The sequence below is a fragment of the Mus pahari genome, chromosome 13, assembly GCF_900095145.1.
Source record: "Mus pahari chromosome 13, PAHARI_EIJ_v1.1, whole genome shotgun sequence".
Classification (NCBI taxonomy): Eukaryota; Metazoa; Chordata; class Mammalia; order Rodentia; family Muridae; genus Mus; species Mus pahari.
The window spans coordinates 63337774-63349798 of record NC_034602.1 but is presented as its reverse complement, the minus strand read 5'-3'; the positions used below and the strand labels follow the sequence as shown (position 1 = coordinate 63349798).

General features: G+C 45.5%; 2 protein-coding genes across 2 annotated transcripts in view; both read right to left on the bottom strand.

Moving 5' to 3' along the window:
• Window positions 1–4112: 4112 nt before the first annotated feature.
• Window positions 4113–8236, bottom strand: Zar1 (zygote arrest 1). The gene is made up of 4 exons (XM_021210875.1): window positions 7439–8236; window positions 5625–5717; window positions 5473–5547; window positions 4113–4412 (listed from the first exon to the last, which is right to left on the bottom strand). The coding sequence occupies exons 1-4, from the start codon at window positions 8213–8215 to the stop codon at window positions 4269–4271; spliced, it is 1089 nt and encodes a 362-aa protein (XP_021066534.1). The 5' UTR covers window positions 8216–8236; the 3' UTR covers window positions 4113–4268.
• The window catches only part of Slc10a4 (solute carrier family 10 member 4), a 7829-nt gene continuing 2858 nt past the window's right edge, over window positions 7055–12025 (bottom strand). The window contains exon 3 of the mRNA XM_021210874.1: window positions 7055–9928. Coding sequence (XP_021066533.1) covers window positions 9416–9928 — 513 coding nt within the window. The 3' untranslated portion in view covers window positions 7055–9415. The remainder of the gene's footprint in view (window positions 9929–12025) is intronic.

The following is a 12025-nucleotide window of genomic DNA, read 5'->3' as shown; positions in this document are numbered from 1 at the left end:
TGTGTGTGTGTGTGTGTGTGTGTGTGTGTGTGTGTGTGTGTGTGAGAGAGACAGTCCCATTTTTAAGGTGTGGCTGTCTGGTGACAGCTTCTCGGAGCATACCTAAAAGAGCAGTGCAAGATTATTTTTGAAGAAATTTTATTTTATTAGATCTAACTCTTCATAGTGTGTAAATGTTAGAACACTTTAATAATATTTTAAAACTGGGTTTTTCCCAGTGTCTCAAGAAAAAAAAAAGAAAGAAAGAAATAATATATCTGTTAACGTTATTGGACTCTGCTGCTCAGCTTTCTGATCAGTGCTTATGTCGATGTTGATAACTAACCAAAGCAGATGCCCGCAGAGACTTTAAAATTGTAAAATAAAGACGGACGCTGCCCGCCGGCGCCTCTCATTACACAAGTTAACTTATTTCACTCGGTAACTACTATAGACACCGCCTAGACTAAAAAACCTGTATCTTCTTGTACATTCGCACCACGCACTGTTACATCAGAGAACATGTACAAAGCTAAAGGAAAAGTTGTGGTCACTGATGGAGTGTGTGTTCTGCGGGCCCTGAAGGGCTTCGGACTTCAAGAGAAGAGATGCAAATGAACTTGTGTGTTTATGCAGGACTCAAAATTGTTTCAGGCTAAAAGAACCTTGGGGATATGGGGGATGGGGGGACAGGAAGCCTGAAGACCAACTCCCAAAACATGCAATATACTTCTCCGCTGTCTAAGTCTATAGCATAACAAACTGGATCCTGTTTTGTTTTTTTTTTTAATAGAATTTTGTAAAGGAAATGAATGTAGCTTCCCCACTCCTCCGAATTGAAAGGAACACCTTGTATTTTTTTATATGCATCTCTTTTCCACTGTGACTTCTGTTTGCAAACTGGGCTCTGTGGCTCCAGAGTTTGGAATGTAGAAATGACTTGCTTAGCTTTGCCTTTCCCTGGGGGCGTGGCCCCTGACAGAAATGTAATTATGCTCAAGTGCATTAATCAAGGCCACTGTGCACGCCGTTGGACTGCTGACCATAGTTATGTTTCCTGTAAAACTCTATTAACTGGTCACAGCACATTCATAATCACTGTATTTTTTTGACCCAGATAAAAAAATTATTTTAATGGTGTTCTGGTACTGTAAATGGTGTCCTTTAAATTATTAATAACTCCTGGGCTGGGGGATCAGGCACAGGGATGGTGTCCGGAGACACACCACACTTCCCAACCCCTCTCCCGTTACCCTCTCCCTCCTTACATCCTTTTTGTTAAAAATAAAAAAGCATTGTAGCTGTTGGTTCGTGTGGTATTTTAAGAAGAAAACAAAAAATAAAGATGACTATAAATGACATCATGTTACCTGTATAGTTCTCACGTATAATTTCACTTTTAAAAGGCAGGGAACAAGTTAAATTGACTACCCAAAGATTTTGAACAATTCATATGGTACTGATGGGGCAGGGGGAAGAATATGTCTGCAAAAAAAAACAAAAAAAACAAAAAAACAAAACCAGCCCCGTTAGGATCTTCCTTGGCACACCTACACGGACTCCAAAGTTTTTCTATACTGACAGAATTCTTAGTGCCTAATTCTAATCAGCTTCTTCATTCTGTAAGAACCTAGTGCTTGTGACATATAACCCTCTTCATGGAACTCACCATTTCAAATAGGGAAGAACTCATCATTTTAAATAGTTAGGAAGTTGAGAGATTGGGCAGTTCCCTGGTGCTGCTCTTTGGGAAGCAGGGTTTGGAGCTGTGCCCATGTTTAGTGACTCCAAGATTAGGGTTGTTAGCCTCAACCAACCTTGATTTGACGAATGGCTAAGGGACGTTTTAGGGAAAAGCAGTGCCAAAACATAGTTGTGAACTTCTCTATCAGAGAAACATCACCCACACATCAGGAAAGAGAGCCAATAGTTTGAATGGCTTTTCTTTTCCCTCTAGTTTTTAAAGTAGTCCACAGTTAGTTTGAAAAGTATAAGAATTTCATACAGGCTAGAGAGATGGCTCAGTGGTTAAGAGCACCAACTGCTCTTCCAGAGGTCATGAGTTCAATTCCCAGCAACCACATGGTGGCTCACAACCATCTGTAATGCGATCTCCCTCTTCTGGTGTGTCTGAAGACAGCTACAAGTGTACTCTATAAATCTTTTTTTTTTTTTTAACTACATAAAACACAATTCTCACAACATGCAGAGATAGCATTAAGTGTCTCCTGCTAGCCTTTCAGTCTAAGAGTCTGATGTTCTCTAAGCTCTGGGTCACACATACAAGCAGTGTGGCAGGCCTTGGCACTAGAATGTTGGTGTCAAAGGCAGAAACTTTGAGTCACTTTGTATCTGCATTCAGTGCTGGCATTCTGATCCTTGCCAAGTAATATTAGCTGTCCTGGGAAAATTAATTCAACAAATGATTTCATGACCCACTTTGACAGCCAGTGGGGTTGTCTCGGGACTCTTTGCAGGTATTTTAGTTCATCTACTTGGCAAGTACCGAGTACATAGTATGCCCATCATGCCCCACCCAGGACAAGTCAACTGCATTACCTTTGCCTGGACTTAGTCCCAACTAAGAAAGAACTAGCCCATGAGAACACGTGAAGTCCATCCCTTTTAAACACACGGTTCTCAATGCCCACTTCTAACCAGCACTTTAGTCCCCAAAACTCCTTCCCTGTCTGCAGGCACCCAGAGTGTTTTCCTTTAAAAGACAATCTATCCTCATGGTCCACTATCCACAGTACACCTTTCAAATGTTTTAGTGAGGGCTTGGGAGATGACTCCACAGTTAACAGACTACAAGGGTGGTTAACATGCCTTTGTAGGACTTGGGGTTCAGTTCCCAGCATCCACATGGTGGCTTTCAACTGCAACTTCCACCCCAGGGTATCCAGTGCCCTCTTCTTGCTTCCTTGGGCACCAGGCATTCGTGCTGTACACATAACATGCAGGCAAAGCATGCATAAAATATGAAAAGGTAAGACCCCCTTTAGCACTTTCTCATGGAGGACTATGTAATGGCTAGTTTTACTGACTGTCATAAACTCAGTAGTTAGCCTCTGGTTTTCTCTACCAGAGGGCCCTTGCACATGTTGTCCCTGCATGAAATGGGTCTTTTCTGTCAAACACAACCGTCTCAAATTCCAGTGCAGGTGACCTAAGCAGAGCTGTGCTGCATCGAGGCCTTTAGCCAAGAGCAGCTTCCCCATCATGTCAGTCCTCCGTCTCGAGTGTTTGCTGATCTTTTGGATACTTGTTAGTCACACCCACGAGGAGACTGAAAGGCTGGGAGCACTGCTCACATATCAGCTTGACCGAGCAATGATGAACCTGGGCCCAGGTGGACCCGTTCCCTCCTCACAAGGATACTAGAGAGCCATCAAGCCCACTTTTGAAATTTAGCATGTTTCTTCAAATACTTGCTGGTGCAGCTTGGGCTGCCAGACCTTCCTGGTGGAGAGGTGTTGGATGCTACTATAATAAATGTTTAGAAAGACTGGAAGGGAACGAGGTTTTTACCTGGTTCCAGCGGTGATGCTTGAGTTAGACCAACAACCAACACCTGTTTCATTAGAAGAACCTGAGGCTGTCCACCCAGCATCAGCTGACAGTGGGCTCTCCAGGTTCCCAAGGGGACCTTTAAATTAGGACTCATTTAAATTTTAAAAAGCATGATGACACAACTTAATGTATGCTGGGCCTTTTTAATAACATCTTTCTTAGGAACTTCAGACCTACAGACTGTAGCTGTAAGTTTCTTGTCTGTAAAACCTTAAGATTTGGGCTGGAGAGATGGCTCAGCAGTTAAGAGCACTGACTGCTCTTGCAGAGGTCCCGAGTTCAAATTCCATCAACCACATGGTGGCTCACAACTATCTGTAATGGGGATCTGATGCCCTCTTTTGGTGTGTCTGAAGACAGCTACAGTGTACTCATATAGTTTATTTATCGATAAAATTAAATTAAACAAAAAGAAAGAAAAGCATTAAGAGTTGAATGAAGTGCCTGTAACTTCCCTAAGGCAGCCTGACTTCACTCTCATCGACAGATGTTAACAAAGTTACTGAGTCTCCATCCATGCACCCCTCAAACTGACACATGAATTGGATAAAGCCTCAAACTTGTTTGCAACCTTTTATTCACAGGCTTTATATCCAAGTACACTGTCTTTCATGAAGAATTTTGAAAAGGGAGAGGTGAAAAGGGGAGGGGCATGGGAGAAAGCTCACATGTCCTCTCCATTAGCCCCATCTAGCAGAAACATTTTTTGACTCTCACTAAATGATATATTTGAAGCTGAAGGTGCTGTCGCAGGACAGGCGTTTGTCCTTGCATCTCCCACACAAGTCTTGCCGATGGGGACGTTTAGGGTCCACGTGGCGAAGTCTGACTGGGCAGGCACATCTAGTTCTTTTACAACTCTGAAAAATCAGAGCGAAAGTACAAAGGGTGAACCCTGTCTCCCCTCGATTCTTGGAGTTTCAAAGCAGACTACAGAACAAGTGGCGCGTGTGCTGGGTACTGAAAGCCAAGTGCAGGGAAGCTTAAGGCCTCTTATTGTAGAAAGGTGCCTACAGTCCCCTTTTCTAGATGGAGTCTTAGTGGCTTTCCATTCTTGGTTTCTCAGGGCCCACCCTAAGGTAGTTAATTCTCCAATGACCAACTTTAAGTGCACTGGACTCTCAAAATAGTTGTGGAAGTCCTTTCTCTCTGTCATTAACTTTAACAGGTAAATGTTGTCACTTCCTTCTTTTTAAAGGTTATCTAAGTCCCTTGGCACAGCGCTAAATTAATACTAAGCAAGCAAACTCTTAGCAGCCATAGTTATAGGTAAACTGCATAGAGCTAGACAGCGTAGGACGGTCTTACGGGAAACTCCTTTTGTAAACTCTCAAGAAATGCCGAAGGCTCAATTTCTTGTTTCGTACGCTAACTTGGAAATGTGTTTCCCATGTAGCACTGGGGTAATAGTGTGCCACCTCAAGCTAGCAGAAAGGCACTCTGATTTGCAATATGTTTTCCCTTAGGCCAAATGGAAGAGGTAGGTAAGCAAGCCTTCTATACTGCTAACTAGATACCGGATGCAAGAGAGGCCATGCAATCAAGTTTTGCAAGAGCAGAAGAGAGTCAACACCCCATTTCGCAGTGGAGGGGGACTTTCTACCACCAACCTAGTCAAAAATGAAAAGAAAGGAGGAAAGAAAAGGTAGAGCCTGCCGGGCATGGTGGCCCACACCTTTAGCACTTGGGAGGTAGAGGCAGGTGGATTTCTGAGTTCGAGGCCAGCCTGGTCTACAGAGTTCCAGGATAGCCAGGGCTACACAGAGAAACCTTGTCTCGAAAAACCAAAAAAAAAAAAAAAAGAAAAAGAAAAAGAAAAGGTAGAGCCTAAAGCTACTGGGAACCTACACCTCCTTTAGGAAATATACTGAAAAGTCGTGCACCAAAACCGTCTTCCAAAAATGCAAACGTTTGATTTACTTGGCAGGTGATATCCTCCACTCGGTAAGGGTTGTAGGATTTCTCACACACTCGGCAGAACTGTTTGAAGTACACCTGCGAGGAGAAAGAGCGTCGGTGTGGAGCAGACACTCAGCAGCGCAGAACAGGAGGGCTGCTCGGCCGTCTCTTACCTTGCTAGTGCCCTGCACACACCACACATAGGCGCTCTCCCACCGGATGTTGCAGTCCTTGCAGTGGTAGTAGCCATACTTCTGTTCTAAGAACTGAACAGCAGGGTACCAGACTTTAAGCAAGTGATGCCCCGAGTGACCCTCATTTTTAGAACCTGGGACCACATTCCACTTGATACTTTAAAAATCATCATGGTAGTAAGTGAGGTTAGACTTGGGTCAACCTCTAAATTAACCAGCGCAATCAAACAAATATGTAAACTGAGGCCAAACAAGATAGTTCATATACCAGCAGAGTGATAAGTGGTTTGTTTTTTTTCCCCCTCTGACAAGGGAAAAGCCAAATAGTGCAGTTTAGAGTTTGGAATTCTTCCCTTGGGCCTTTTATGTGGAATGATGCATGATCTTAGGACATTCACAAATGAATAAGTTGTTTCACTGAAAGAGAAAGACTCTTCTAAAACCTTTGAAAGTTTTCAACCAACATTAAATTCTCCTTGATGCGAGGTAAGTTTCCAAAAATGTCCCGCTACCTACCTAAGCCTAGCTCATTTGGTTTGAACTACACAGTGATCGCACCTGGTTCTTAAACTTCCCGAGCTTCCCACTTAGTGACAAACAAGTTGGAAACAAGTTTTCATAATTAAGCCTTTAGGAGTGGAGTGGCAGGGGCTTGGAAGAACTCTTAATGCAATTTTTTTTTTGTAGACAAACAAACACCACAGAGGCCAGAAAACTTAAGACATCTAAGAGATCACACCCAGCTATGAACGGCAACCGCCAAGCACTTTTCTATCTTTTCCGACACCCCATCCCACTGCCACCCCAACCTCAAACATAACAGCCTTGAAATGACTGAAAAACAAGGAATTTCTCAGAGTCCTCTCTCCCCGAGCTCACAGCTCTCCATTTCTTTGGTGGGGACTTACGACTGCACTCTTCGTGCCTCCTCCCCCAGTCCTTGTTTGCTAGTGAAGGCAGTAACTCAAGACTATCCAACAGCTTAGCAGTGGCTGGCCTTCTGGATGAATGGGGAGTGTGTGTGTGTGTGTGTGTGTGTGTGTGTGTGTGTGTGTGTGTGTGTTTTAAGCCAGGCAAGTTTGGGAGAGAGAAGTTTCAGTTGACAGCTTCAGAAACGAAGGGAAGGGCCCGGTACAGAAAAACCTGGCAAGTTAACCCTCATCTAGAGGGGAAATAAGAAAAGGAACCTTGGGAAACCAACTCTTCCCCTGCGACGAAGTGCACAAGATGATGTTTCTGCCGTGTGTGCACTCATCTTCTTTCAGCCATCTGAAGTTTGGTCCAAACCGGACTGTGAGCGTTCACCGCGCACCCCGGAGACCTCATGTGTAGTGTTTATGTGATCAGAATTAAATAATTACATTGGCATTCCCCAGGAGCAGAGACTACCAGTGGGTCAGAACACATATGGGTTAGTTTTATTGTGTAAAAGCTTCCTATTGTATTAACAGGCAGCGGCTGCAAAATCCTATATGCCAAAGAGCTGGAGAGATGGCTCAGCTGTGAAACAACACCCTGTTCTTCTAGAGGACCCTAATTCCGATCCTAAAACTCACATGGTGACTCACAACCATCTGTAAAAACGCCAGTCCCAGGGGATCCGATCTGCTCCATCTCTCCACTACAATGAAGTGTACAGATACAACGTGCAATCAAAACACCATACATGTTAAAAACAAACAAAAAACAGACTGATGGCATGGAAGAATTCTATGTTCTGCTTCACCCAGAACCACCATCCTGAAAGGATCCCTACAATTCTGGAGGCGCCCAGGCCGCCAGGCTGGCCTCACCTGGAAACGCAGGCGCTCCTTGTCCTGTTCGGTGCTCTGCGGGGAGGCCCGGTCTCGAGGAGGAGCAGCCGAGTCACCGGGGTCCTGAGCCATCTCTGCGGCAGGACATGGCTCCTCACTCCCAGGCTCAGACAGCATCGCCGCCACACTGTCCCGGTCCTCTCGCGGTGGCTGCTGCTCCCACCCGGCCTGCCCTTCAGCCTGGACGTCGCCCTCCTCGCTTCGGGACTGGGGGACCGCTTTCCTTACCGCCACCTCTCTCGGCTCTGGTTCCCGGGTCCCCGCGGATGCCGGGCTCCCCTCTCCCTTCGTGGGTGTCTGCCTGTCTCCCACAACCTCCAGCGAGGAGGAGAGGCCACAGAAGGTCACGGGCGAGTACAGGGCGACGGTCCGCCAGGATCGCCGGGGTCTCCCGGCGCCGGCGGGGCTACGGGGTTGGCAGGAAGCTGGCCGGGCGTCGGGGCTGGCTCGGCGCCGTGCAGGCTGCAGCGTGCGGCGCCCGAGCGAACACTGCACCGAGGCGTCGCGTCGCGGGTTCACCTGCACCGCAGCGTCGCGGCTGCTGACGGACCGGGGACCCATCCGCGACAGCAGGGCCATGAGCTGTGCGCGCTGATAGCTGTCGAAGTACTCCGCGGCCATGAGCTGTCTGTAGCCGGGGAGGAAGGAGGGGGGCGCGGGTCGGCAGCCCCTGGCTCCGAACCTCCAGCCATCCCCGGCTTTGGCGGCCGGCGGATAAGGATGCGGGCACGGGTGGGGCGTGCTCGCCGGGAACATGGATGCGTCCCGCGCCTCGCCCGCCCAGGCAGCCATCAGCGCGGCCCAGCTGCCCTCCACGCCGCGTTAAATAGGCGGCCGCGCACCGGTAGAAAAAGCCCTACCACCCTGTAGTCACACTAGTTAAGAGGCGACCCCCCCCCCTCGTGGATGCAAAAAAAAAAAAAAAAAAGAGCTTTCCTTGCTAGCCACAGTAACAATTTGTAGTGGATCTAGACGAGATGAGAATTCGACCCCAGAATCATCACTGAGATTAGCAGAGCCAGGTGGGCCCCATGCCTGTCCCTCCAGATGTCTGTCATGAGGAAGGCAAGAGAGGCCGGTGTGTCTGATTAGGAAGCAAAATACCAAGGTTAGGGGACTGCTCTGAGCCTCTTACGTTGTCTCAGATCACAGCTCACATCTCTCAGTACAGTGGGACAGTGTCCAGCCATGGGCCTTTCAGGAAGGAAAGCCTGTAGCCACAGCCCTTTCCCAGGGGTGGACAAAGGGGCCCATTTTCTCTCCTCTGAGGTGAGATCTACACATTTTCCTAAGAAAACCATTCCTTCAGACGATAAATGGATCTCATATGTGTTTATACAAATACAGGAAATATATGGGGGAAAATGCCTTTCACCCCTGAACAATGTTGATGACCATTAACAATAGCTACTAGATCAAGTAGTCACACACATTAATATGATTTTCTCTGCTTTGAGAGTGGTTTGACGATGCAATGCTATCCTGCAGTTTCACTGACTCGTTTTGGACTTTTCTCAATACAGGCTCTCCCTGAACAGAATCGGGTGTTTGTACGTTGAGCAAACCCATGGTTCTGTTTTACAGTTTTACTCGTGTATGCACCAAACATCTACATTTCCAACCCCATTTCCTATTTGTAGCGATGCTGGTGGAAATGGCAAAACAAACAAACAAAAACCGAAAAAAAAACAAACAAACAAAACCAAACAGCACACTACTTAAGCAGAGGGGGGGGGTGTACTTTAGCTGACCCAGGTGTAAGCAATATTGGGACACTCTGTTGAGTTAGAAAAACACATGGGTAATACTGAGATCCAACATTACAGTGGGAAGAGCAAATCTGTTACAGGAAATGTCAACCCATCTTTATCCCGGATGGGAACCATACGCACTACCAATGGTCACAAATAGGAAGTGATATTTCAGCCGAATGGAGGCTCCTGTGTATCTCCTTGGTCAGAGGGAGGTCTGGGTGGTCTCCATCATCACTAAGTCATCCGTCCCCACGGTTCCATAGGAGGTGTCTGCCATTTCCTCTTCTTTCAGTTTCTTATAAGAAATATCAGTGTCTTCATCTTCGTCTAGGGCCTCTCGCTTGTGCAGTATCTCACTTCCGTACATTTTGTAGATCAACACGAAGACCCCTGCCTCGGCAGACTGGAAGAGGGCGTAAAGCAGAGGGAACATGTACATGCTACCTATGAAGCGAGGCGGGAAGGCCAGTTTGAGAATCGCAGTACAGAGCTGCACATTCTGACTTCCTGTTTCCAGACACACAGTCCTCTTGCAGTTGGGCGGGAGATGGAAGAGAGTAGCTAAGCCATAACCCGAGGCGTAGCCCGCCAGAGGCATAAAAATGGCGACCACGTAAACAGTTGCGGGAATGCTTGCCAGCAGTTCAGGTCCCAGCATGGTGCCAGTCAATATGAAAAGAACCACCAGGGTCACAAGCAGAGACCACAGGGAAACCTGATAAGAAAATAACATTGGCAACCTATCAGCAGCAACATCACTGAGGAGGAATCTGGACAAGCTACATCCATTCTAACCTCCCAAACAAGCCTGAAGCTCCTTAGACATAATTGCTTGGAGACCTAGCTTGATATCCAGTGGCTTCTCTGGGCTCTTGCCCTTGCCTTAGATGGAAGGACATACAAACAGACTACTCCTTCTGAAAAACTCTTCAAAATGATAAGCCAGAGATCAGGGGAAGGTTACTGTTTCGAGGCAGACCTTTCCTCAGCCTCTTGGCTTTGGTCACATAACATTTAGTACTTTGTGTGTGTTTAATTCACTGCCATGCTTATTTCGAATGGAGCAGCTAGAATTCAGTCCAAGAACCCAGGTATGGACTGAGGACTGGCCTGGATAACATAGTCTTCACCTCGCCTGAGCTCTGTGCTTTCCACTTGAAATTAGTTCTTATCTCACACCAGAAAGCAAAGACTGCCAGCATTTACAGTGAAAATTAACTTAGTGTAGGATATTTTTAACCTCCAAAGTACAGCTCCCAAGATGGCTAAGAGTATGGAAACTATTATCAACTCATTCGATTAGAGAAAATTCTAAGATATGATGAATTCTTGGTTAATTCTGCAACTCTGCTCCTTGATTGGTCCCTGAAAAACTGCATGTTTCTTGTGATTCTTAGGGTGTTTTACAACGGTGAGGTAGTTTTAGGTATGTTGCTACTGATCAGGTCAAATGTGCACTGCTGACAGTCTGGTATATTGTTCTCATTCAAGTGAAAGAGGATGCACAAGCATCTAAATTTTCCCAATCCCCTTAAGACAGGCAAGTTGCTCTTTTCCCATAGGGTACGACTGCAATAGGGCCAAGATCCTGAAGAGTAATCCTGCCTCTCTGAGGGAGCAGACCAGAGAGGTGATTCTGGAGTCTCTGTGATTGACGTGCACCTAGCGATCTTATTTTTTTTTTTTTTTTTTTTTTTGGTTTTTCAAGACAAGATCTCTCTGTATAGCTCTGGCTGTCCTGGAACTCACTTGGTAGACCAGGCTGGCCTCGAACTCAGAAATTCACCTGCCTCTGCCTCTGCTGGGATTAAAGGCGTGTGACACCACGCCTGGCTATGTGATCTTTTAAAGATATTTAAAATGTATCTTGGCTGGTCAAAATTTCTATTCTAGGAGATACTAAAATAGCTTCCTAAGGTATCTAAAAACACAAGCACACTGGCAGAGAACTATCACAACGCAACACTTTTATTAATTTCCAAAGTGTATCATATTGAAGACACTGACAGGAAATCCAATTCCTTCATTCTGAGGATGCTAGCTAAGTGATTTAAGAGTTCCAGGACAGCCAGGGCTGTACAGAGAAACCCTGTCTCGACACCCCCCCCCCCCAAAAAAAGGAGTTTTTAAAAAAGAAGAAGGAGAAAGGAAAGAAAGATGAGAAAAGTGGTTTGGGAGAGCAGTGAGATTGAATGCTCACTTTCAGTGTTGCAAAGCAGAGCAACACTGCGCTTACTAAACGCATCTCAGGACCATCCATGGGGATGATACGGTATAAGTATGTGTGTATTAAATCCTATATTGGTTATAGTACAGGACTTCTTTCATCTAGAGATAAATCTGTCTGCAGAATTGAACCCTCTATTTCTCTTACTAGGGAAAACTGGCTCCTCTATATAAATAGAAAACAAGTTATTAAAAGTAAAACAAAACAAAAAAGGTTCTGAATTTTAAAGTCATTTTCCACAATTGTAACATTGAAGTGACTCTTGTTTTTTACCCTAAGGGAACTTGTCTTGGCACTTTGTTAGCTATGCATTTTAGTTATCTTACTTCCCAAAATGAATGTTCTGTTTATGTTATGATTTCACTGTTTTAATTTTTCAAAAGAGGTAAAATTAATATTCTCTGTTCAACTATTAGAAAGTATGGGCTGCTAAAAAAATCTGTTTTAAAAAATAAATCAATGTCAGAAATATTTATTTATTTATTTTACTTTATGTGCATTGGTGTTCTCTCTCCTTCTCTCTCTCTCTCTCTCTCTCTCTCTCTCTCTCTCTGTGTGTGTGTGTGTGTGTGTGAGAGAGAGAGA